General features: G+C 55.4%; 1 protein-coding gene across 2 annotated transcripts in view; it reads left to right on the top strand.

Annotated features, from left to right (window-relative positions):
- LOC137362791 (DISP complex protein LRCH3-like) overlaps nt 1-27139 on the top strand; it is a 49627-nt gene that overhangs the window by 12427 nt on the left and 10061 nt on the right. For both annotated transcript variants that reach the window (XM_068027034.1, XM_068027036.1), the window contains exons 5-9: nt 569-705; nt 8431-8546; nt 23959-24055; nt 24824-24929; nt 26201-26331. In XM_068027034.1, the coding sequence (XP_067883135.1) occupies nt 569-705; nt 8431-8546; nt 23959-24055; nt 24824-24929; nt 26201-26331 (587 nt within the window). The remainder of the gene's footprint in view (nt 1-568; nt 706-8430; nt 8547-23958; nt 24056-24823; nt 24930-26200; nt 26332-27139) is intronic.

Here is a 27139-nt window from a genome sequence, read left to right as displayed (position 1 = left end):
CGACCTCAGGATGTCCCAAAGAGTTTTACAGCCGATGAAGACCTTTTTCTTTTTGAAGTGGAATCACTCTTTGTGATATCGGAAACACAGCAACAAATTTGAGCGCAGAGGGTCAGTACCTCATCTGAAAGGTGGCACTTCAGTACTGACCCTCCGACAGTGCAGCACTCCCTCAGTACTGACCCTCCGACAGTGCAGCACTCCCTCAGTACTGACCCTCCGACAGTGCAGCACTCCCTCAGTACTGACCCTCCGACAGTGCAGCGCTCCCTCAGTACTGACCCTCCAACAGTGCAGCACTCCCTCAGTACCGCCCCTCCGACAGCGCGGCGCTCCCTCAGTACTGACCCTCCGACAGCAACCAACAGTGGGCAGTGCAAGTCAGGATTAGTCTGGACTGTGTTGCCTCCAGAGTTGAATAACTTCTCTGAGACTCGCAGAGAGGCTTGTGTAATGAATTGGGGATGGGGTGGAATCTGCTCCGCTGTGACTCTGGATTGCAAACCCATGGTAGTGCCGGTGTGTGAAGAACAGACTAACACAAGTACTGTTTCCTTGTTCCTTCCAGAACTTTCTGAGCTCCCGCTCGTTCGTCTCGACTTCTCCTGCAACAAAGTTACACGGATTCCCGTTTGTTACAGACACCTCCGCCACCTCCAGAATATCTTACTGGACAACAATCCATTACAATCACCGCCCGCACAGGTAAACATGGAGGGAGTTTTACTCTGTATCTAACCCCGTTTTTTTTTTTTTTATATGTCGAGGGGGCCTTTATCCCTCAGGCCCCCTTTATATACACACTTATATTTTTAAAATAACTTTATTAAAACCAGATAAATAAACAAAAAACTCAAATTAAAATGCCATTCTCGGCGTCGACGATGCACTCCAGTCCCTGCGGTGCCCACCGGTCGCGGAAGGCCTCAAGCGTACCGGCGGACACCGCATGCTCCTTTTCCAGGGACACCCGGGCGCGAACGTAACTGCGGAAGAGGGGCAGGCAATCGGGGAGGACGGAACCCCCGACGGCCCGCAACCTGGACCTGTGAATTGCCACCTTGGCCAGGCCCAGGAGCAGACCGACGAGGAGATCCTCCTCCCGGTCCATGCCCCTCCGCACCGGGTGCCCAAAGATCAGGAGCGTGGGACTGAAGTGCAGCCAGAATTTGAGGAGCAGCCCCTTCAGATACTCAAATAGGGGCTGCAACCTCGCAGACTCCGTATAAACGTGGAACACGGACTCGTCCAGGCCGCAGAAAGTACAGGTGGCCTGGGAGTCCGTGAACCTGCTTAAAAGCCTATTGCACGGGACTGCTCTGTGCAGCACCCTCCACCCCAGGTCCCCGATGTAAAGGGGGAAGACTCCCGCGTAGAGAGACCTCCATCGGGGTTTCCCCTCGCCGCCAGATGGCAACGCGGACCGCCAGGGCGTGTCCGGCCGGCTGACGAGGGCGAGGAAGTGGAGTGTGTGCAGGAGCAGCCCGTACAGGAAACCCCTCCGCGCCGATTGGAATGGCACGGAGGGCATTTCCGAGAGGCGGCTCGGGTTGTGCGGGACCGGCTCCCGAGGAGGGTTTCGGGGCCTGGGTCCGATGAGCAGTTCCGGCCGAGCGGGGGTCAGCTCGGCCGGGATCGCTCCGCACTCCCGAGCCCCCTCGCTACCCGCAGTGAGGGGCGTCCCGGGGGTTTCGGCTACTCCTCCGCCCGCCGGACCGTCCCCGGATTCGGCCGCCCGGACAGCTGAGGCGCTCTCCTCCGCCGGCGGGGGAGCGCCCTGACTGGAGGCGACCATGTTCCAGACTCGGAAAAGATCCCGGTAAAAGACAGGCAACTCCCTCAGAGAGGCGCGGCTAACGGACTCCACCGGGAGCTGCGTGTCGTCTTGAAGGCAGTGACACTGGCGGAAAAAATACGTCGCCAGCGCACACCATCTGGGAGGACGCTCGACGTACAGGTATCTCTGCAGGGTCCGAAGGCGGAGAGTCGCAGCCTGGGTGCGGACGCACACCAGCGACTGACCGCCCTCCTCGATCGGGAGACTCAGGACCGCGGCAGAGACCCAGTGTTTCCTCTTGCCCCAGAAGAAATCGACGAGTTTCTTCTGGATCTTGGTGGCAAATACAGGGGGCGGGGCCAAAGTGACCAACCGGTACCACAGCATGGAGGCCACCAGTTGGTTTATGACCAACGCTCGGCCCCTGTAGGAAAGCACTCGGAGCAGTCCTGTCCAGCGCCCCAGCCGAGCGGTGACTTTCGCCTCCAACTCCTGCCAGTTTGTAGGCCAGGCTTCCTCAGCGGGGCTAAGGTGGACTCCCAGATAGAGGAGGTGCGTGGTGCTCCACGCAAAAGGTGTCATCTCCTCCGGCAGGGAGTCCACCCGCCACTGACCAACCAGGAGTCCGGAACATTTCTCCCAATTGATCCTCGCGGAGGACGCGGCAGAAAAGGTCTGCTGGCAGTCGCGCATCCTCCGCAAGTCAACGGGATCTGTGATTGCGAGGAGCACGTCGTCGGCGTAAGCCGAGAGGACGACCCGCATGGCCGGCTCGCGCAGAGCCAATCCCGTCAACCTCCTGCGAAGCAGGCACAGGAAGGGCTCCACGCAGATGGTATACAATTGGCCGGACATGGGGCACCCCTGACGCACTCCTCTCCCAAATCGAAGGGGCGCCGTCAAGGACCCGTTAACTTTGACTAGACACTCTGCGGCGGCGTATAAAAGTCGGACCCGGCCCACGAAATGCGGCCCGAGTCCGAAAGTGCGCAGAGTCCCGAAAAGGTAATCGTGATCCACCCTGTCGAACGCCTTCTCCTGATCGAGGGAGAGAAAGGCGACCGACTGACCAGTCCTCTGGGAAAGATGGATCAGGTCCCGGACCAGGTGGATGTTGTCCTGGATGGACCGGCCCGGGACCGTGTAGGACTGGTCGGGGTGGATCATGTGGGCCAGCACGGAGCCCAGGCGGGTAGACATAGCCCGGGCAAAGATCTTATAATCCGTGCTGAGGAGGGAGACCGGACGCCAGTTTTTAAGCAGGCGGAGATCGCCCCTCTTCGGCAGCAGGACGATGACCGCCCTGCGCCACGAGAGGGGCATCTCCCCGGTCGCCAGGCTTTCCCCCAGGACCCGCGCGTAATCGTCCCCCAGGACGTCCCAGAACGCCCTGAGGAACTCCACGGTCAACCCATCCAGCCCTGGGGATTTGCCCCTCGAGAGCTGGTGGAGGGCGCCAGTCAGCTCCGCCAACGTGAGCGGAGCCTCCAATACTTCGGCGCCCTCCGGGCTGACCTGCGGCAGGTCCTCCCACAAAACTCTGCGCGCATCCTCGCTGGACGGATCCGGAGAGAACAACGCACTGTAATACGTCCGGACCAGGAGGCCCATTCCCTCCGGATCCGTGATGGAGGATCCGTCGTCGGCCAGCAGCTCGACGAGCTGCTTACGGACCCCCCGCCATTTTTCCAGCGAGTAGAAGAAGGGTGAGGCGCGGTCCAAATCTTCCAGGATCTGGAACCGCGACCTCACGTACGCGCCTCGGGACCCTATGAGCTGCAGGTTCCTCAGTGCGCCCTTCTTCTCTTTGTATGCCTGCCACAGGGCCGGGTCCACGACGGCATGACCGAGGCGGGATTCCAAGTCGAGCACCTCCCTCTCAAGGCGCCCGATCTCGGCTTCCCGCCTCTTGGTCGACCCCTTCGCGTACTCCTGACAGAAGACGCGGATGTGAGTCTTGCCCACATCCCACCATAGCCTCAAGGAGGGGAAGCCCCCCTGCTTCCTTCTCCAGTCGGCCCAGAATCGACAGAACGAGTCCCGAAATCGCACGTCCTCCAGCAGCCGGTTGTTAAAGTGCCAGTACGCGGACCCCGCCCGCGTGCGGAGCGGAGTAAACTCCGCCCACACCAGGCGGTGGTCCGAGCACGGCACCAGCCGCATGGAGGCCGCTGAAACGCGGGAGACGTACGCCTGCGAAATGTAGAGGCGGTCGATTCGCGACCCCCCTCCTCCAGACCTCCACGTGAAGGCGCTGGAGTCGGTATGGAGATTCCGCCAGACGTCCACCAAGTTAAGGGAGCTGATCAGTCCCCTCAACTTCTCCACCGACGCTTGGCCGCGCTGGGGACCGGAGCGATCCCCCACCTCGAGGGTGCAGTTAAAATCCCCCCCGAGGATGATGCACTCGCCGCTATCGATGGAGCTCAAGAGAGCGGACACTTCTTCAAAGAAGCGCGCTTGCAAAGCGCCGGGCCTGGGCGCGTACACGTTCACAAAGTGGAGCGGCACGCTACCCAGGCGAACGGCGAGGTGGAGCAAGCGGCCCGGCACTAGCTCCTTGACCCCCAAGATCTCCGGCTGAAAAGTCGGGGCCAACAAGATAGCCACCCCACTAGAAATAGGGGTGAGGTGACTCATGTAGACCCCACCCTGCCACTCCAGGAGCCAGGTGGCTTCGTCTCCCGGAACGGTGTGGGTTTCCTTCAGAAAGCTCACCGCGTATCTCCCTTCCCTGAGGACTGAGAGATTGTGAAATCTGCGGTGAGCCCCTCTGCTGCCGTTGATGTTGAGGCTGGCTATGGTTATCTTCATGTCAAAGGTACGTAAAACCCGTCACCAACAGCTCACTGTGAGGAGGGAGTGGAAGTGCACCTGGCCCTCCACTCCCCCAGCAACCCATTGAGGAACACATTAAAACGGCGCCTCTCAACCAGTTTCACGTCCGCGCGCTTGCCCGCTATCTTAAGGGCGGCACGGACGGACTGGATGATCAGCGCCAGATTCGACCAACGGTCGAGGGCCAGCTGAACTTTATTGCGGCAACCCCTGCAAGCCGCGAGGAAATCCCGGAGTTCCGCCGTGGGGATGAGAGGAGATTCGGTGGGAGGCACGAGGGACTCCACCACCTCACTGGCGATGGAATCAAGATCATCCTCCGTGCCCCGCACCGAATCCCCATCCTCCTCCGGGTCGTCACCGCCAGCGGCCGACACATCCACCACACACTGTGGGGCGGACGTCCCGGCCGCGCCAGCTGGTCCCGCCTCCGTCACGATCCCACCCCCAGGATCGATGGCGGAGGAGTCCTCTCTGGGTTCTATTGTGAAACTGGAGCCTGTAGGCACCAGCGGTTCAGGACCCCCCTCCACCTCCATCCCCAGGCCAATGACTGGTCCAGGGGAGACAGAAGTTCCGGACTCCGGGAAACCAGCCGGAGCCGAGACTGGAGGCGGCGAGAGGAGGCCATCTCCCGCTCCGCCAGCACCCACAGGCCCAGCAGATGGGGCAGCATTCTCAGTTATAACTGGGTCGGGTGTCTCCTGGTTGGTGGTGGACTCCGGCTGGGAGGCCCGACCCTCTGGGGCCTCGCCCTCCCCTTCATTCAGGACACCCGACCCAGTAGCAGTGGTGGAATGGGCGGTTTCCCCAGGCTCCCCCACCACAAGCAGGGCCCCACTTACTCCTTCAGGAGGGGCCTCACGTACCGGGGCCATCCCCTCCCCTCCATCCTGAGGAATAGGGAGCACCTGCCCGGACTTTGCAGCCTTGGTGGTGGCGGTAGGGGGCACCTGAGGACCAGAAACAGGAGGCAGCTCCCCTCCAACAGATGGGCCCTGCACCTCAGGGCCCTGTGTTATTTCTGTGGAGGGGTGCCTTCTCCTCTTTTTCGCACTTGGGCGCGGAGACTCAGAGACCTCCATGTCATCAGAGGCCTCCGCACCCTTTTTTCCTTTTTTAGTCACCCTGGGCCTGAGCCCAGCCCTGGGACAGGTGGATTCCATGGGAATGGGCTTTGGGCTGAGCTCAGGCTCGGGTTGAGTCAAAGTGTCCAGGGGACGCGCCTCACGATGTTTCTTTTTTCCCCGCGTCTTCCTTCCGCTCGGACGGACGCTCCCCTCCCCGCCAGAGGCTGTGAAAACCACAGCCTCCGGAACCGACTGAGCGGTGTCTGTTGGATGTGCGGGGGGAGTGGGAGGAGGTGCTGTGGAACCACTCTGGGCCGCCGAGGTGGAGCTGGCGGCCGGGAGGTTGGGGCAGTTCTTCCGAACATGCCCCACCCCCTTGCAGACGTGGCACCGCGCCCCGTCCGAGGTCCAAAAGACGCGGTAGGCCGTCCCCTGGAACTCCACATTAAATTGGCCCTCCGTGTCCTCCTCCCGCGCCAGCTGCATAAATAACTGGCGGCGGAAGGAGTAGACATGTTGGAGGCTGTGCTCCCGAAGACCAAGCCGGACTGGGGTGATCCCCGACCTCACCTCCCCCAGATGGTGCAGGTGGGGGAGGAGGAGCTCACTGGGAATGAAGGGTGGGACGTTGGACAACATTATCCGATGCGCAGTGGCCCCCAGAGGGTCCACTGGCAGGAAGGTCCCCCCCACAGTGAGCCCTTTACTCAGGGCCAGGGACACCGCCCGCTCGGTCTTCAAAAAGAACACAGCCTTCCCATACATCTTTGAGGCCGCAACAATGGCCGAGGGGCCGACAACCACGGCCATTGCCTTAACGCAGGCCTCAATAGACATGTTGGGGTGGGGATAGCTCTTCACCCCATGGCTGCATGTCAATAATTTAAAGGGTGACGGGGCCACGTGGGCAGCCACAGAAGCTGCAGCTGCGTAGGTAGTAGAGGGCCCCGCCACCGGTGATGAAGGGCTTGCCATGGGTCCAAGAGCTAAACCCACCCCAAATTGTGGACTTGCACACCAAATATCAGCGATTTAACTGAAAATATTGAATGTGTAGTAAAGACAAACAAACAAACAACAGATTAGTGGAGAGGCTGAGGTAATAGAGGAGAGGCAAAGGCAGGCTGGAAGGGATGACTTGCTTTCTGGAGGTGGTGCTCACAGTACACTTAAAACAGTCTTTGAAGTTGGTCTTCCGGTCTTCTGGTTGGGGGAGTCGTCTTCACCTGGGTCAGCTGAAGCTGCCCAGGCACTATCTATCCCCTTCCGTCTGTTTAGCTGGGCAGCTTCAGCTGACCCAGGCTTGGCAATTGGGGTGGGGAGGGAGCTTTCCTGTGTGCTTTTGCAGCAGCACAGATTCCTGTTGAATTGGCAGCCCCACCCCTTGTTGTTCCAGCCACTTGTTCCTCCCCCAACAGTCCAAAGTAAATTACTGGTGTTCAGCACCCACCTCCAGACAAAGCCTTGTTTCCAACAAAAAAAAGAATGTCACTTTCTTCTCTTTTAAAGGTGATTGTTGTTGGAGTTTTCCTCTGCTTGTTTGTAGAAGCTCTCCCTTGCTCAGTGTAGCTCCTCTCTCCACCTCTGCAACCTCCAACTGCCACCAGCACTGTCAGCTGCACCTCGTTGAGGCTCTCAACACTCAGGCTCCCAAATCAGAGAGCAGCCAATCCCTGTGCTGTACCTGTCCTGGGAGTGTTTGATGGGGGACAGTGTAGAGGGAGCTTTACTCTGTATCTAACCCTGTTTTTTTTTTTTTGTTTTTGTTTTTTTTTTTTTTCTTTTTTTTTTACAAGGTGACCTTTATACCCCAGGCCCCTTTTATATTTTTCACATCGAGGGGGCCTTTATCCCTCAGGCCCCCTTTATGTACATATTTACAGTTTTAAAATAACTTTATTAAAACAGATAAATAAACAATAAACTCAAATTAAAATGCCATTCTCGGCGTCGACGATGCACTCCAGTCCCTGCGGTGCCCACCGTTCGCGGAAGGCCTCAAGCGTACCGGCGGACACCGCATGCTCCTTTTCCAGGGACACCCGGGCGCGAACGTAACCGCGGAAGAGGGGCAGGCAATCGGGGAGGACGGACCCCCCGACGGCCCGCAACCTGGACCTGTGAATTGCCACCTTGGCCAGGCCCAGGAGCAGACCGACGAGGAGATCCTCCTCCCGGCCCAAGCCCCTCCGCACCGGGTGCCCAAAGATCAGGAGCGTGGGACTGAAGTGCAGCCAGAATTTGAGGAGCAGCCCCTTCAGATACTCAAATAGGGGCTGCAACCTCGCACACTCCATATAAATGTGGAACACGGACTCGTCCAGGCCGCAGAAAGTACAGCTGGCCTGGGAGTCCGTGAACCTACTTAAAAGCCTATTGCACGGGACTGCTCTGTGCAGCACCCTCCACCCCAGGTCCCCGATGTAAAGGGGGAAGACTCCCGCGTAGAGAGACCTCCATCGGGGTTTCCCCTCGCCGCCAGATGGCAACGCGGACCGCCAGGGCGTGTCCGGCCGGCTGACGAGGGCGAGGAAGTGGAGAGTGTGCAGGAGCAGCCCGTACAGGAAACCCCTCCGCGCCGATTGGAATGGCACGGAGGGCATTTCCGAGAGGCGGCTCGGGTTGTGCGGGACCTAACCCTAACCCCCCGTGCTGTACCTGTCCTGGGAGTGTTTGATGGGGACAGTGTAGAGGGAGTTTTACTCTGTATTTTATTTCTTTTATTCACCCTGTGATGCTTCTTAGATTTGCACTAAAGGGAAGATCCACATATTTAAATATTTGAACATTGAAGCCTGTAAATCGGTGCCGGATCTCGCGGAGTTGGAACGATCAATGCGACAGCAGGGTTTTAGCTCCTGGTGAGTACAAACCACATGGGACTGACTCCTTTTCAAAATATTTAATATCGATCCAGAGCATCTGACTGGCTGATAGCTGAGTGGGGTGTCAGCCCAGGCCTTCCCTCATCTTTACTGTTCAACTGATGAGGGGATGGGAGAGGAGGATAGTCGATGGCAGAGCAGTGACTCAGAGTATTGGATAAACAAGAAAGCTGGTGTCGGAAGAGGAGGCCATTCAGCCCCTCTAACCTGTTCCACCATTTAATTAGATCACGGTCGATCTGTGTCTCAACTCCCTCTACCTGCCGGGTTCCATAACCCTTAATCCCCTTAATCCCCTTCTCCCTCTACCTGCCGGGTTCCATAACCCTTAATCCCCTTCTCCCTCTACCTGCCGGGTTCCATAACCCTTAATCCCCTTCTCCCTCTACCTGCCGGGTTCCATAACCCTTAATCCCCTTCTCCCTCTACCTGCCGGGTTCCATAACCCTTAATCCCCTTCTCCCTCTACCTGCCGGGTTCCATAACCCTTAATCCCCTTCTCCCTCTACCTGCCGGGTTCCATAACCCTTAATCCCCAAAATCCCCTTCTCCCTCTACCTGCCGGGTTCCATAACCCTTAATCCCCTTAATCCCCTTCTCCCTCTACCTGCCGGGTTCCATAACCCTTAATCCCCTTCTCCCTCTACCTGCCGGGTTCCATAACCCTAAATCCCCTTAATCCCCTTCTCCCTCTACCTGCCGGGTTCCATAACCCTTAATCCCCTTCTCCCTCTACCTGCCGGGTTCCATAACCCTTAATCCCCTTCTCCCTCTACCTGCCGGGTTCCATAACCCTTAATCCCCTTCTCCCTCTACCTGCCGGGTTCCATAACCCTTAATCCCCTTAATCCCCTTCTCCCTCTACCTGCCGGGTTCCATAACCCTTAATCCCCTTAATCCCCTTCTCCCTCTACCTGCCGGGTTCCATAACCCTTAATCCCCTTCTCCCTCTACCTGCCGGGTTCCATAACCCTTAATCCCCTTAATCCCCTTCTCCCTCTACCTGCCGGGTTCCATAACCCTTAATCCCCTTAATCCCCTTCTCCCTCTACCTGCCGGGTTCCATAACCCTTAATCCCCTTAATCCACTTCTCCCTCTACCTGCCGGGTTCCATAACCCTTAATCCCCTTCTCCCTCTACCTGCCGGGTTCCATAACCCTTAATCCCCTTAATCCCCTTCTCCCTCTACCTGCCGGGTTCCATAACCCTTAATCCCCTTAATCCCCTTCTCCCTCTACCTGCCGGGTTCCATAACCCTTAATCCCCTTCTCCCTCTACCTGCCGGGTTCCATAACCCTTAATCCCCTTCTCCCTCTACCTGCCGGGTTCCATAACCCTTAATCCCCTTCTCCCTCTACCTGCCGGGTTCCATAACCCTTAATCCCCTTCTCCCTCTACCTGCCGGGTTCCATAACCCTTAATCCCCTTAATCCCCTTCTCCCTCTACCTGCCGGGTTCCATAACCCTTAATCCCCTTAATCCCCTTCTCCCTCTACCTGCTGGGTTCCATAACCCTTAATCCCCTTCTCCCTCTACCTGCCGGGTTCCATAACCCTTAATCCCCTTAATCCCCTTCTCCCTCTACCTGCCGGGTTCCATAACCCTTAATCCCCTTCTCCCTCTACCTGCCGGGTTCCATAACCCTTAATCCCCTTCCCCCTCGACCTGCCGGGTTCCATAACCCTTAATCCCCTTCTCCCTCTACCTGCCGGGTTCCATAACCCTTAATCCCCTTAATCCCCTTCTCCCTCTACCTGCCGGGTTCCATAACCCTTAATCCCCTTAATCCCCTTCTCCCTCTACCTGCCGGGTTCCATAACCCTTAATCCCCTTAATCCCCTTCTCCCTCTACCTGCCGGGTTCCATAACCCTTAATCCCCTTCTCCCTCTACCTGCCGGGTTCCATAACCCTTAATCCCCTTAATCCCCTTCTCCCTCTACCTGCCGGGTTCCATAACCCTTAATCCCCTTAATCCCCTTCTCCCTCTACCTGCCGGGTTCCATAACCCTTAATCCCCTTAATCCACTTCTCCCTCTACCTGCCGGGTTCCATAACCCTTAATCCCCTTCTCCCTCTACCTGCCGGGTTCCATAACCCTTAATCCCCTTAATCCCCTTCTCCCTCTACCTGCCGGGTTCCATAACCCTTAATCCCCTTAATCCCCTTCTCCCTCTACCTGCCGGGTTCCATAACCCTTAATCCCCTTAATCCCCTTCTCCCTCTACCTGCCGGGTTCCATAACCCTTAATCTCCTTAATCCCCTTCTCCCTCTACCTGCCGGGTTCCATAACCCTTAATCCCCTTCTCCCTCTACCTGCCGGGTTCCATAACCCTTAATCCCCTTAATCCCCTTCTCCCTCTACCTGCCGGGTTCCATAACCCTTAATCTCCTTAATCCCCTTCTCCCTCTACCTGCCGGGTTCCATAACCCTTAATCCCCTTCTCCCTCTACCTGCCGGGTTCCATAACCCTTAATCCCCTTCTCCCTCTACCTGCCGGGTTCCATAACCCTTAATCCCCTTCTCCCTCTACCTGCCGGGTTCCATAACCCTTAATCCCCTTCTCCCTCTACCTGCCGGGTTCCATAACACTTAATCCCCTTCTCCCTCTACCTGCCGGGTTCCATAACCCTTAATCCCCTTCTCCCTCTACCTGCCGGGTTCCATAACCCTTAATCCCCTTCTCCCTCTACCTGCCGGGTTCCATAACCCTTAATCCCCTTAATCCCCTTCTCCCTCTACCTGCCGGGTTCCATAACCCTTAATCCCCTTCTCCCTCGACCTGTCGGGTTCCATAACCCTTAATCCCCTTCTCCCTCTACCTGCCGGGTTCCATAACCCTTAATCCCCTTAATCCCCTTCTCCCTCTACCTGCCGGGTTCCATAACCCTTAATCCCCTTAATCCCCTTCTCCCTCTACCTGCCGGGTTCCATAACCCTTAATCCCCTTAATCCCCTTCTCCCTCTACCTGCCGGGTTCCATAACCCTTAATCCCCTTCTCCCTCTACCTGCCGGGTTCCATACCCTTAATCCCCTTAATCCCCTTCTCCCTCTACCTGCCGGGTTCCATAACCCTTAATCCCCTTAATCCCCTTCTCCCTCTACCTGCCGGGTTCCATAACCCTTAATCCCCTTAATCCCCTTCTCCCTCTACCTGCCGGGTTCCATAACCCTTAATCCCCTTCTCCCTCTACCTGCCGGGTTCCATAACCCTTAATCCCCTTCTCCCTCTACCTGCCGGGTTCCATAACCCTTAATCCCCTTCTCCCTCGACCTGTCGGGTTCCATAACCCTTAATCCCCTTCTCCCTCTACCTGCCGGGTTCCATAACCCTTAATCCCCTTCTCCCTCTACCTGCCGGGTTCCATAACCCTTAATCCCCTTCTCCCTCTACCTGCCGGGTTCCATAACCCTTAATCCCCTTCTCCCTCTACCTGCCGGGTTCCATAACCCTTAATCCCCTTAATCCCCTTCTCCCTCTACCTGCCGGGTTCCATAACCCTTAATCCCCTTAATCCCCTTCTCCCTCTACCTGCCGGGTTCCATAACCCTTAATCCCCTTAATCCCCTTCTCCCTCTACCTGCCGGGTTCCATAACCCTTAATCCCCTTCTCCCTCTACCTGCCGGGTTCCATAACCCTTAATCCCCTTCTCCCTCTACCTGCCGGGTTCCATAACCCTTAATCCCCTTAATCCCCTTCTCCCTCTACCTGCCGGGTTCCATAACCCTTAATCCCCTTCTCCCTCTACCTGCCGGGTTCCATAACCCTTAATCCCCTTCTCCCTCTACCTGCCGGGTTCCATAACCCTTAATCCCCTTAATCCCCTTCTCCCTCTACCTGCCGGGTTCCATAACCCTTAATCCCCTTAATCCCCTTCTCCCTCTACCTGCCGGGTTCCATAACCCTTAATCCCCTTAATCCCCTTCTCCCTCTACCTGCCGGGTTCCATAACCCTGAATCCCCTTCTCCCTCTACCTGCCGGGTTCCATAACCCTTAATCCCCTTAATCCCCTTCTCCCTCTACCTGCCGGGTTCCATAACCCTTAATCCCCTTCTCCCTCTACCTGCCGGGTTCCATAACCCTTAATCCCCTTAATCCCCTTCTCCCTCTACCTGCCGGGTTCCATAACCCTTAATCCCCTTAATCCCCTTCTCCCTCTACCTGCCGGGTTCCATAACCCTTAATCCCCTTAATCCCCTTCTCCCTCTACCTGCCGGGTTCCATAACCCTTAATCCCCTTCTCCCTCTACCTGCCGGGTTCCATAACCCTTAATCCCCTTCTCCCTCTACCTGCCGGGTTCCATAACCCTTAATCCCCTTCTCCCTCTACCTGCCGGGTTCCATAACCCTTAATCCCCTTCTCCCTCTACCTGCCGGGTTCCATAACCCTTAATCCCCTTCTCCCTCTACCTGCCGGGTTCCATAACCCTTAATCCCCTTAATCCCCTTCTCCCTCTACCTGCCGGGTTCCATAACCCTTAATCCCCTTAATCCCCTTCTCCCTCTACCTGCTGGGTTCCATAACCCTTAATCCCCTTCTCCCTCTACCTGCCGGGTTCCATAACCCTTAATCCCCTTAATCCCCTTCTCCCTCTACCTGCCGGGTTCCATAACCCTTAATCCCCTTCTCCCTCTACCTGCCGGGTTCCATAACCCTTAATCCCCTTCCCCCTCGACCTGCCGGGTTCCATAACCCTTAATCCCCTTCTCCCTCTACCTGCCGGGTTCCATAACCCTTAATCCCCTTAATCCCCTTCTCCCTCTACCTGCCGGGTTCCATAACCCTTAATCCCCTTAATCCCCTTCTCCCTCTACCTGCCGGGTTCCATAACCCTTAATCCCCTTAATCCCCTTCTCCCTCTACCTGCCGGGTTCCATAACCCTTAATCCCCTTCTCCCTCTACCTGCCGGGTTCCATAACCCTTAATCCCCTTAATCCCCTTCTCCCTCTACCTGCCGGGTTCCATAACCCTTAATCCCCTTAATCCCCTTCTCCCTCTACCTGCCGGGTTCCATAACCCTTAATCCCCTTAATCCACTTCTCCCTCTACCTGCCGGGTTCCATAACCCTTAATCCCCTTCTCCCTCTACCTGCCGGGTTCCATAACCCTTAATCCCCTTAATCCCCTTCTCCCTCTACCTGCCGGGTTCCATAACCCTTAATCCCCTTAATCCCCTTCTCCCTCTACCTGCCGGGTTCCATAACCCTTAATCCCCTTAATCCCCTTCTCCCTCTACCTGCCGGGTTCCATAACCCTTAATCTCCTTAATCCCCTTCTCCCTCTACCTGCCGGGTTCCATAACCCTTAATCCCCTTCTCCCTCTACCTGCCGGGTTCCATAACCCTTAATCCCCTTAATCCCCTTCTCCCTCTACCTGCCGGGTTCCATAACCCTTAATCTCCTTAATCCCCTTCTCCCTCTACCTGCCGGGTTCCATAACCCTTAATCCCCTTCTCCCTCTACCTGCCGGGTTCCATAACCCTTAATCCCCTTCTCCCTCTACCTGCCGGGTTCCATAACCCTTAATCCCCTTCTCCCTCTACCTGCCGGGTTCCATAACCCTTAATCCCCTTCTCCCTCTACCTGCCGGGTTCCATAACACTTAATCCCCTTCTCCCTCTACCTGCCGGGTTCCATAACCCTTAATCCCCTTCTCCCTCTACCTGCCGGGTTCCATAACCCTTAATCCCCTTCTCCCTCTACCTGCCGGGTTCCATAACCCTTAATCCCCTTAATCCCCTTCTCCCTCTACCTGCCGGGTTCCATAACCCTTAATCCCCTTCTCCCTCGACCTGTCGGGTTCCATAACCCTTAATCCCCTTCTCCCTCTACCTGCCGGGTTCCATAACCCTTAATCCCCTTAATCCCCTTCTCCCTCTACCTGCCGGGTTCCATAACCCTTAATCCCCTTAATCCCCTTCTCCCTCTACCTGCCGGGTTCCATAACCCTTAATCCCCTTAATCCCCTTCTCCCTCTACCTGCCGGGTTCCATAACCCTTAATCCCCTTCTCCCTCTACCTGCCGGGTTCCATACCCTTAATCCCCTTAATCCCCTTCTCCCTCTACCTGCCGGGTTCCATAACCCTTAATCCCCTTAATCCCCTTCTCCCTCTACCTGCCGGGTTCCATAACCCTTAATCCCCTTAATCCCCTTCTCCCTCTACCTGCCGGGTTCCATAACCCTTAATCCCCTTCTCCCTCTACCTGCCGGGTTCCATAACCCTTAATCCCCTTCTCCCTCTACCTGCCGGGTTCCATAACCCTTAATCCCCTTCTCCCTCGACCTGTCGGGTTCCATAACCCTTAATCCCCTTCTCCCTCTACCTGCCGGGTTCCATAACCCTTAATCCCCTTCTCCCTCTACCTGCCGGGTTCCATAACCCTTAATCCCCTTCTCCCTCTACCTGCCGGGTTCCATAACCCTTAATCCCCTTCTCCCTCTACCTGCCGGGTTCCATAACCCTTAATCCCCTTAATCCCCTTCTCCCTCTACCTGCCGGGTTCCATAACCCTTAATCCCCTTAATCCCCTTCTCCCTCTACCTGCCGGGTTCCATAACCCTTAATCCCCTTAATCCCCTTCTCCCTCTACCTGCCGGGTTCCATAACCCTTAATCCCCTTCTCCCTCTACCTGCCGGGTTCCATAACCCTTAATCCCCTTCTCCCTCTACCTGCCGGGTTCCATAACCCTTAATCCCCTTAATCCCCTTCTCCCTCTACCTGCCGGGTTCCATAACCCTTAATCCCCTTCTCCCTCTACCTGCCGGGTTCCATAACCCTTAATCCCCTTCTCCCTCTACCTGCCGGGTTCCATAACCCTTAATCCCCTTAATCCCCTTCTCCCTCTACCTGCCGGGTTCCATAACCCTTAATCCCCTTAATCCCCTTCTCCCTCTACCTGCCGGGTTCCATAACCCTTAATCCCCTTAATCCCCTTCTCCCTCTACCTGCCGGGTTCCATAACCCTGAATCCCCTTCTCCCTCTACCTGCCGGGTTCCATAACCCTTAATCCCCTTAATCCCCTTCTCCCTCTACCTGCCGGGTTCCATAACCCTTAATCCCCTTCTCCCTCTACCTGCCGGGTTCCATAACCCTTAATCCCCTTAATCCCCTTCTCCCTCTACCTGCCGGGTTCCATAACCCTTAATCCCCTTAATCCCCTTCTCCCTCTACCTGCCGGGTTCCATAACCCTTAATCCCCTTAATCCCCTTCTCCCTCTACCTGCCGGGTTCCATAACCCTTAATCCCCTTCTCCCTCTACCTGCCGGGTTCCATAACCCTTAATCCCCTTCTCCCTCTACCTGCCGGGTTCCATAACCCTTAATCCCCTTCTCCCTCTACCTGCCGGGTTCCATAACCCTTAATCCCCTTCTCCCTCTACCTGCCGGGTTCCATAACCCTTAATCCCCTTCTCCCTCTACCTGCCGGGTTCCATAACCCTTAATCCCCTTCTCCCTCTACCTGCCGGGTTCCATAACCCTTAATCCCCTTAATCCCCTTCTCCCTCTACCTGCCGGGTTCCATAACCCTTAATCCCCTTCTCCCTCGACCTGTCGGGTTCCATAACCCTTAATCCCCTTCTCCCTCTACCTGCCGGGTTCCATAACCCTTAATCCCCTTAATCCCCTTCTCCCTCTACCTGCCGGGTTCCATAACCCTTAATCCCCTTAATCCCCTTCTCCCTCTACCTGCCGGGTTCCATAACCCTTAATCCCCTGAATCCCCTTCTCCCTCTACCTGCCGGGTTCCATAACCCTTAATCCCCTTCTCCCTCTACCTGCCGGGTTCCATAACCCTTAATCCCCTTCTCCCTCTACCTGCCGGGTTCCATAACCCTTAATCCCCTTAATCCCCTTCTCCCTCTACCTGCCGGGTTCCATAACCCTTAATCCCCTTAATCCCCTTCTCCCTCGACCTGCCGGGTTCCATAACCCTTAATCCCCTTAATCCCCTTCTCCCTCTACCTGCCGGGTTCCATAACCCTTAATCCCCTTCTCCCTCTACCTGCCGGGTTCCATAACCCTTAATCCCCTTCTCCCTCTACCTGCCGGGTTCCATAACCCTTAATCCCCTTCTCCCTCGACCTGTCGGGTTCCATAACCCTTAATCCCCTTCTCCCTCTACCTGCCGGGTTCCATAACCCTTAATCCCCTTCTCCCTCTACCTGCCGGGTTCCATAACCCTTAATCCCCTTCTCCCTCTACCTGCCGGGTTCCATAACCCTTAATCCCCTTCTCCCTCTACCTGCCGGGTTCCATAACCCTTAATCCCCTTAATCCCCTTCTCCCTCTACCTGCCGGGTTCCATAACCCTTAATCCCCTTAATCCCCTTCTCCCTCTACCTGCCGGGTTCCATAACCCTTAATCCCCTTCTCCCTCTACCTGCCGGGTTCCATAACCCTTAATCCCCTTCTCCCTCTACCTGCCGGGTTCCATAACCCTTAATCCCCTTAATCCCCTTCTCCCTCTACCTGCCGGGTTCCATAACCCTTAATCCCCTTCTCCCTCTACCTGCCGGGTTCCATAACCCTTAATCCCCTTAATCCACTTCTCCCTCTACCTGCCGGGTTCCATAACCCTTAATCCCCTTCTCCCTCTACCTGCCGGGTTCCATAACCCTTAATCCCCTTAATCCCCTTCTCCCTCTACCTGCCGGGTTCCATAACCCTTAATCCCCTTAATCCCCTTCTCCCTCTACCTGCCGGGTTCCATAACCCTTAATCCCCTTAATCCCCTTCTCCCTCTACCTGCCGGGTTCCATAACCCTTAATCCCCTTAATCCCCTTCTCCCTCTACCTGCCGGGTTCCATAACCCTTAATCTCCTTAATCCCCTTCTCCCTCTACCTGCCGGGTTCCATAACCCTTAATCCCCTTCTCCCTCTACCTGCCGGGTTCCATAACCCTTAATCCCCTTCTCCCTCTACCTGCCGGGTTCCATAACCCTTAATCCCCTTCTCCCTCTACCTTCCGGGTTCCATAACCCTTAATCCCCTTCTCCCTCTACCTGCCGGGTTCCATAACCCTTAATCCCCTTCTCCCTCTACCTGCCGGGTTCCATAACCCTTAATCCCCTTCTCCCTCTACCTGCTGGGTTCCATAACCCTTAATCCCCTTCTCCCTCTACCTGCCGGGTTCCATAACCCTTAATCCCCTTCTCCCTCTACCTGCCGGGTTCCATAACCCTTAATCCCCTTAATCCCCTTCTCCCTCTACCTGCCGGGTTCCATAACCCTTAATCCCCTTCTCCCTCTACCTGCCGGGTTCCATAACCCTTAATCCCCTTCTCCCTCTACCTGCCGGGTTCCATAACCCTTAATCCCCTTCTCCCTCTACCTGCCGGGTTCCATAACCCTTAATCCCCTTCTCCCTCTACCTGCCGGGTTCCATAACCCTTAATCCCCTTAATCCCCTTCTCCCTCTACCTGCCGGGTTCCATAACCCTTAATCCCCTTCTCCCTCGACCTGTCGGGTTCCATAACCCTTAATCCCCTTCTCCCTCTACCTGCCGGGTTCCATAACCCTTAATCCCCTTAATCCCCTTCTCCCTCTACCTGCCGGGTTCCATAACCCTTAATCCCCTTAATCCCCTTCTCCCTCTACCTGCCGGGTTCCATAACCCTTAATCCCCTTAATCCCCTTCTCCCTCTACCTGCCGGGTTCCATAACCCTTAATCCCCTTCTCCCTCTACCTGCCGGGTTCCATAACCCTTAATCCCCTTCTCCCTCTACCTGCCGGGTTCCATAACCCTTAATCCCCTTAATCCCCTTCTCCCTCTACCTGCTGGGTTCCATAACCCTTAATCCCCTTCTCCCTCTACCTGCCGGGTTCCATAACCCTTAATCCCCTTCTCCCTCTACCTGCCGGGTTCCATAACCCTTAATCCCCTTAATCCCCTTCTCCCTCTACCTGCCGGGTTCCATAACCCTTAATCCCCTTAATCCCCTTCTCCCTCTACCTGCCGGGTTCCATAACCCTTAATCCCCTTAATCCCCTTCTCCCTCTACCTGCCGGGTTCCATAACCCTTAATCCCCTTCTCCCTCTACCTGCCGGGTTCCATAACCCTTAATCCCCTTCTCCCTCTACCTGCCGGGTTCCATAACCCTTAATCCCCTTCTCCCTCGACCTGTCGGGTTCCATAACCCTTAATCCCCTTCTCCCTCTACCTGCCGGGTTCCATAACCCTTAATCCCCTTCTCCCTCTACCTGCCGGGTTCCATAACCCTTAATCCCCTTCTCCCTCTACCTGCCGGGTTCCATAACCCTTAATCCCCTTCTCCCTCTACCTGCCGGGTTCCATAACCCTTAATCCCCTTAATCCCCTTCTCCCTCTACCTGCCGGGTTCCATAACCCTTAATCCCCTTAATCCCCTTCTCCCTCTACCTGCCGGGTTCCATAACCCTTAATCCCCTTCTCCCTCTACCTGCCGGGTTCCATAACCCTTAATCCCCTTCTCCCTCTACCTGCCGGGTTCCATAACCCTTAATCCCCTTCTCCCTCTACCTGCCGGGTTCCATAACCCTTAATCCCCTTCTCCCTCTACCTGCCGGGTTCCATAACCCTTAATCCCCTTAATCCCCTTCTCCCTCTACCTGCCGGGTTCCATAACCCTTAATCCCCTTCTCCCTCGACCTGTCGGGTTCCATAACCCTTAATCCCCTTCTCCCTCTACCTGCCGGGTTCCATAACCCTTAATCCCCTTAATCCCCTTCTCCCTCTACCTGCCGGGTTCCATAACCCTTAATCCCCTTAATCCCCTTCTCCCTCTACCTGCCGGGTTCCATAACCCTTAATCCCCTTAATCCCCTTCTCCCTCTACCTGCCGGGTTCCATAACCCTTAATCCCCTTCTCCCTCTACCTGCCGGGTTCCATAACCCTTAATCCCCTTCTCCCTCTACCTGCCGGGTTCCATAACCCTTAATCCCCTTAATCCCCTTCTCCCTCTACCTGCTGGGTTCCATAACCCTTAATCCCCTTCTCCCTCTACCTGCCGGGTTCCATAACCCTTAATCCCCTTCTCCCTCTACCTGCCGGGTTCCATAACCCTTAATCCCCTTAATCCCCTTCTCCCTCTACCTGCCGGGTTCCATAACCCTTAATCCCCTTAATCCCCTTCTCCCTCTACCTGCCGGGTTCCATAACCCTTAATCCCCTTAATCCCCTTCTCCCTCTACCTGCCGGGTTCCGTAACCCTTAATCCCCTTCTCCCTCTACCTGCCGGGTTCCATAACCCTTAATCCCCTTCCCCCTCTACCTGCCGGGTTCCATAACCCTTAATCCCCTTCCCCCTCTACCTGCCGGGTTCCATAACCCTTAATCCCCTTCTCCCTCTACCTGCCGGGTTCCATAACCCTTAATCCCCTTCTCCCTCTACCTGCCGGGTTCCATAACCCTTAATCCCCTTCTCCCTCTACCTGCCGGGTTCCATAACCCTTAATCCCCTTCTCCCTCTACCTGCCGGGTTCCATAACCCTTAATCCCCTTCTCCCTCTACCTGCCGGGTTCCATAACCCTTAATCCCCTTAATCCCCTTCTCCCTCTACCTGCCGGGTTCCATAACCCTTAATCCCCTTCTCCCTCTACCTGCCGGGTTCCATAACCCTTAATCCCCTTCTCCCTCTACCTGCCGGGTTCCATAACCCTTAATCCCCTTAATCCCCTTCTCCCTCTACCTGCCGGGTTCCATAACCCTTAATCCCCTTCTCCCTCTACCTGCCGGGTTCCATAACCCTTAATCCCCTTCCCCCTCTACCTGCCGGGTTCCATAACCCTTAATCCCCTTCCCCCTCTACCTGCCGGGTTCCATAACCCTTAATCCCCTTCTCCCTCTACCTGCCGGGTTCCATAACCCTTAATCCCCTTCTCCCTCTACCTGCCGGGTTCCATAACCCTTAATCCCCTTAATCCCCTTCTCCCTCTACCTGCCGGGTTCCATAACCCTTAATCCCCTTCTCCCTCTACCTGCCGGGTTCCATAACCCTTAATCCCCTTCTCCCTCTACCTGCCGGGTTCCATAACCCTTAATCCCCTTAATCCCCTTCTCCCTCTACCTGCCGGGTTCCATAACCCTTAATCCCCTTAATCCCCTTCTCCCTCTACCTGCCGGGTTCCATAACCCTTAATCCCCTTAATCCCCTTCTCCCTCTACCTGCCGGGTTCCATAACCCTGAATCCCCTTCTCCCTCTACCTGCCGGGTTCCATAACCCTTAATCCCCTTAATCCCCTTCTCCCTCTACCTGCCGGGTTCCATAACCCTTAATCCCCTTCTCCCTCTACCTGCCGGGTTCCATAACCCTTAATCCCCTTAATCCCCTTCTCCCTCTACCTGCCGGGTTCCATAACCCTTAATCCCCTTAATCCCCTTCTCCCTCTACCTGCCGGGTTCCATAACCCTTAATCCCCTTAATCCCCTTCTCCCTCTACCTGCCGGGTTCCATAACCCTTAATCCCCTTCTCCCTCTACCTGCCGGGTTCCATAACCCTTAATCCCCTTCTCCCTCTACCTGCCGGGTTCCATAACCCTTAATCCCCTTCTCCCTCTACCTGCCGGGTTCCATAACCCTTAATCCCCTTCTCCCTCTACCTGCCGGGTTCCATAACCCTTAATCCCCTTAATCCCCTTCTCCCTCTACCTGCCGGGTTCCATAACCCTTAATCCCCTTCTCCCTCGACCTGTCGGGTTCCATAACCCTTAATCCCCTTCTCCCTCTACCTGCCGGGTTCCATAACCCTTAATCCCCTTAATCCCCTTCTCCCTCTACCTGCCGGGTTCCATAACCCTTAATCCCCTTAATCCCCTTCTCCCTCTACCTGCCGGGTTCCATAACCCTTAATCCCCTTAATCCCCTTCTCCCTCTACCTGCCGGGTTCCATAACCCTTAATCCCCTTCTCCCTCTACCTGCCGGGTTCCATAACCCTTAATCCCCTTCTCCCTCTACCTGCCGGGTTCCATAACCCTTAATCCCCTTAATCCCCTTCTCCCTCTACCTGCTGGGTTCCATAACCCTTAATCCCCTTCTCCCTCTACCTGCCGGGTTCCATAACCCTTAATCCCCTTCTCCCTCTACCTGCCGGGTTCCATAACCCTTAATCCCCTTAATCCCCTTCTCCCTCTACCTGCCGGGTTCCATAACCCTTAATCCCCTTAATCCCCTTCTCCCTCTACCTGCCGGGTTCCATAACCCTTAATCCCCTTAATCCCCTTCTCCCTCTACCTGCCGGGTTCCGTAACCCTTAATCCCCTTCTCCCTCTACCTGCCGGGTTCCATAACCCTTAATCCCCTTCCCCCTCTACCTGCCGGGTTCCATAACCCTTAATCCCCTTCCCCCTCTACCTGCCGGGTTCCATAACCCTTAATCCCCTTCTCCCTCTACCTGCCGGGTTCCATAACCCTTAATCCCCTTCTCCCTCTACCTGCCGGGTTCCATAACCCTTAATCCCCTTCTCCCTCTACCTGCCGGGTTCCATAACCCTTAATCCCCTTCTCCCTCTACCTGCCGGGTTCCATAACCCTTAATCCCCTTCTCCCTCTACCTGCCGGGTTCCATAACCCTTAATCCCCTTAATCCCCTTCTCCCTCTACCTGCCGGGTTCCATAACCCTTAATCCCCTTCTCCCTCTACCTGCCGGGTTCCATAACCCTTAATCCCCTTCTCCCTCTACCTGCCGGGTTCCATAACCCTTAATCCCCTTAATCCCCTTCTCCCTCTACCTGCCGGGTTCCATAACCCTTAATCCCCTTCTCCCTCTACCTGCCGGGTTCCATAACCCTTAATCCCCTTCCCCCTCTACCTGCCGGGTTCCATAACCCTTAATCCCCTTCCCCCTCTACCTGCCGGGTTCCATAACCCTTAATCCCCTTCTCCCTCTACCTGCCGGGTTCCATAACCCTTAATCCCCTTCTCCCTCTACCTGCCGGGTTCCATAACCCTTAATCCCCTTCTCCCTCTACCTGCCGGGTTCCATAACCCTTAATCCCCTTCTCCCTCTACCTGCCGGGTTCCATAACCCTTAATCCCCTTAATCCCCTTCTCCCTCTACCTGCCGGGTTCCATAACCCTTAATCCCCTTCTCCCTCTACCTGCCGGGTTCCATAACCCTTAATCCCCTTCTCCCTCTACCTGCCGGGTTCCATAACCCTTAATCCCCTTAATCCCCTTCTCCCTCTACCTGCCGGGTTCCATAACCCTTAATCCCCTTCTCCCTCTACCTGCCGGGTTCCATAACCCTTAATCCCCTTAATCCCCTTCTCCCTCTACCTGCCGGGTTCCATAACCCTTAATCCCCTTCTCCCTCTACCTGCCGGGTTCCATAACCCTTAATCCCCTTCCCCCTCTACCTGCCGGGTTCCATAACCCTTAATCCCCTTCCCCCTCTACCTGCCGGGTTCCATAACCCTTAATCCCCTTCTCCCTCTACCTGCCGGGTTCCATAACCCTTAATCCCCTTCTCCCTCTACCTGCCGGGTTCCATAACCCTTAATCCCCTTCTCCCTCTACCTGCCGGGTTCCATAACCCTTAATCCCCTTCTCCCTCTACCTGCCGGGTTCCATAACCCTTAATCCCCTTCTCCCTCTACCTGCCGGGTTCCATAACCCTTAATCCCCTTCTCCCTCTACCTGCTGGGTTCCATAACCCTTAATCCCCTTCTCCCTCTACCTGCCGGGTTCCATAACCCTTAATCCCCTTCTCCCTCTACCTGCCGGGTTCCATAACCCTTAATCCCCTTAATCCCCTTCTCCCTCTACCTGCCGGGTTCCATAACCCTTAATCCCCTTCTCCCTCTACCTGCCGGGTTCCATAACCCTTAATCCCCTTAATCCCCTTCCCCATCAATCTCAGTGTCAACATTTCCAACTGACCCCCAGTCTCAACAGCTTTCTGCGGGGAGAGAGTTCCAGATTTCCACTCCCCTTTATGTGAAAAAGTGCTTCCTGACAACACCCCTGAACAGCCTGGCTCTAATTTTAAGGTTATGCCCCTTGTTCTGGATTCCCCCCACCAGAGGAAATAGTTTCTTGCGGTCGACGCTACCAAAGCCTTTAATTATCTTAAACACCTCGATTAGATCATCCCCTTAATCTTCTATACTTGAGAGAATAAAAGCCTAGTCTATGCAACACGCCCTCATAATTTAACTCTCTTAACCCCGGTATCATTCTGGTGAATCTGCACTTCACCCCTTCCGAGGCTAATATATCCTTCCTGAGCTGCAGTGCCCAGAACTGAACTCAGTTACTCCAGATACTGTCTAACCAGACCTTTATACAAGTGGAACATCTCTTCTACCCTTTATATTCCAGTCCCATTGAGGTAAAGGCCAACATTGTATTAGCCTTTAACATTGTTCCTAATAGCAGCCTTGTATTTGCAGTCTCTCTGATGAATTCTGTGCCAGTCGGCAGCACAGTGGCCTCGACTCCGGGTTTAACAGTGTGGACAGTGGCAGTAAACGCTGGTCTGGGAATGAGGTGAGTCTGAGCCAGGGAAATTCAAGCTGCCTCCTGGCGGGGGGAGGGGGGTCAATCTGATCAACAGACTGCGCGCCCCCACCCCGCCACTCCCCACATCCTGGGGGGGAAGGGCCCCGTCCACTGTGGTACTGAGGTACACAGGCCAAGGAGGGGCAGGTCTCCAACTCTAAACTGTGCTGGGTTAACGGAGGCCCAGATAGTGCAGGGATGATGGGGGGAGGGGTGGAGTTTGGGGGTCACTCTCGGGGGGGAGGGGGGGAGTTTGGGGGGTCACTCTCTGGGGGGGTGGGGGGAGGGATAGAGTTTGGGGGGGTCACTCTCTGGGGGGGTGGGGGGAGGGGTAGAGTTTGGGGAGGTCTCAGTGGGGTGTGGGGGAGGGGTGGAGTTTGGGGAGGTCTCAGTGGGGTGTGGGGGAGGGGTGGAGTTGGAGGGGATTCACTCTCGGTAGTGGGGGGAGGGGGAGGGGATTGGTGGAGTTTGGGGGTCACTCTCGGTCGTGGGGGGAAGGGTGGAGTTTGGGGGGTCACTCTCGGTAGTGGGGGGGGTGTGGGGAAGGGGATGGGTGGAGTTTGGGGGGGGTCACTCTCGGTAGTTGGGGAGTGGGGAAGGGAATGGGTGGAGTTTGGGGGGTCACTCTCGGTAGTGGGGGGGGTGGGTGTGGAAGGGGATGGGTGGAGTTTAGTGATCTCACAGGGATTGGGGTGTACGTGGAGCTGCCCATCTGTGATTGGTCCCTGTCTAAACTGGATTCCACTCTGTCTTCAGTCCACAGACGAATTCACTGACCTTTCCCTCCGGATGGTGGAAATATCCCGGGAGCAGAGACAGCTGAGACAGAACCGTTCACCTGGTCCATCCGAGAGCAGCACTGGTGAGAAGGAATAGATCAGTCCGAAGGAGGCCATTCGACACATCCTCCTCGTGCTGGCTCTTTGAAATATCTATCCAATCAGTCTCACTCTCCTCTGCTCTTTTCCCCTTCCACTATTTATCCAATTCCCTTTTGAAAGTTACTATTGAATCTACTTCCACCGCCCTTTCAGGCAGCGCGTTCCAGATCACAACAACTCACTGTGTAAAAACATTCTCCTCATCTCCCCTCTGGGTCTTTTACTGATTATCTTCAATCTGTGTCCCTCTGGTTACCGAGCCTCCTGTCGCTGGAAACACTTTCTCCTTATTTACTCCATCAAAACCCCTCATGATTTTGAACACCTCTATTAAATCTTCCCTTAACCTTCTCTGCTCTAAGGAGAACAATCCCAGCTTCTCCAGTCTCTCCACATTAACTGAAGTCCCTCATCCCTGGGACCATTCCAGTAAATCTCCCTCCGCATCCTCTCCAAAGCCTTGACATCCTTCCCAAAGTGCGGTGCCCAGAATTGAACAGAATATTCCAGGGGATGTCTAACCAGTGACTTTATAAAGGTTTACCGTAACTTCCTTGCTTCTCTCCCCTCTGTCTCTGTTTATAAAGCCCAGGATCCCGTATGTCTTTTTTAAATGGCCTTCTCAACACGTCCTGTCAGCTTCGAAGACTTGTATACATCAAACCCCAGGTCTGTCTGTGTTCCTGCACTCCCTTAAAATTAAAACATCTTGTTTATGTTGCCTCCTTATTTTTCCTACCAAAATGAACTTCATATTTTTCTGTGTAATGGTATTTGCCAAGTGTCTGCTCATTTCACATGGCTTTGCCCTTCTGAATTCTGTCACTGTGCTCATTGTTTTACCACATTTTCAAGTTTTGTGCTATCTGCAAACTTTGTAAATGTGCCATGTACCCCCAAGTTCAGTTTATTAATATGCATCAAAAAGAGCAATCGTCCTAATATCGACCCCCGGGCGGGGAGCATCACTGTAAACCTCCCTACAATCTGTACAACAACCAATTCACTGCCACATTCTGCTTTCTGTCCCTTTAATTCCACAAGGTTGAGTTTTCACACTGTTATGTGGCACTTTTGAATCGTACTCTCCTCATCAACCCTCTCCATTACTTCAGAGTCTGGGTTCATCCCCGAGAGATCCTGGGACCCCCTCCCCTGCAGTTGCTGGGGGCTGTGGCTGGTGCAGGACTTGCCAATGCCCAGTGTATTCGGGCTGGGGGTACAGCACTAATCACTGTTTGCCTTGTTGCAGTTAATCAGGATCAGGAGCAGATTGATTTTATCGACAGTAGTGTGAATGGTGAGGAGGAGGAAGATGTGAAGCTGGAGGTGTTGAACACACCCCTCCACAGCAAGTGCCATCCCGCACTCAACTCACAAGAGGTAAACGCCACCGGCAGCTCCCCAGGGAAACAGGTTTACAGCTGAGGAAAACTCAAATAAAACTACTTGCATTTCCATAGTGCCTTTTCACCCCCTCAGGACATCCCAAACCTCTTCACGGCCAATGACGCGTAGTTACTGTTGTAATGTAGGAAGCGTGGCAGCCAATTTACACACAGCAAGATCCCACAGACAGTGATGTGATAATGACCAGATCATCTGTTGTAATGAAGTTGGTTGAGGGATAAATATTAGCCCCGGGACACCGGGGAGAACTCCCCCCTGCTCCCCGGGACACCGGGGAGAACTCCCCCCTGCTCCCCGGGACACCGGGGAGAACTCCCCCCTGCTCCCCGGGACACCGGGGAGAACTCCCCCCTGCTCCCCGGGACACCGGGGAGAACTCCCCCCTGCTCCCCGGGACACCGGGGAGAACTCCCCTCTGCTCCCCGGGACACCGGGGAGAACTCCCCCCTGCTCTTCTTCCAAATAGTGGCTGAGAGATCTTTTACACCCACCTGACAGAGCAGACGGGGCTTCACCTTAATATATCACCCTCAGTACTGACCCTCCGACAGTGCAGCACTCCCTCAGTACTGACCCTCCGACAGTGCGGCACTCCCTCAGTACTGACCCTCCGACAGTGCGGCACCCCCTCAGTACTGACCCTCCGACAGTGCGGCACCCCCTCAGTACTGACCCTCCGACAGTGCAGCTCTCCCTCAGTACTGACCCTCCGACAGTGCAGCTCTCCCTCAGTACTGACCCTCCGACAGTGCAGCACCCCCTCAGTACTGACCCTCCGACA

This window comes from Heterodontus francisci, unplaced genomic scaffold (genome assembly GCF_036365525.1).
Source record: "Heterodontus francisci isolate sHetFra1 unplaced genomic scaffold, sHetFra1.hap1 HAP1_SCAFFOLD_1646, whole genome shotgun sequence".
Classification (NCBI taxonomy): Eukaryota; Metazoa; Chordata; class Chondrichthyes; order Heterodontiformes; family Heterodontidae; genus Heterodontus; species Heterodontus francisci.
The sequence above is the reverse complement of the archived record's forward strand: the minus strand, read 5'-3'. Positions and strand labels throughout refer to the sequence as shown.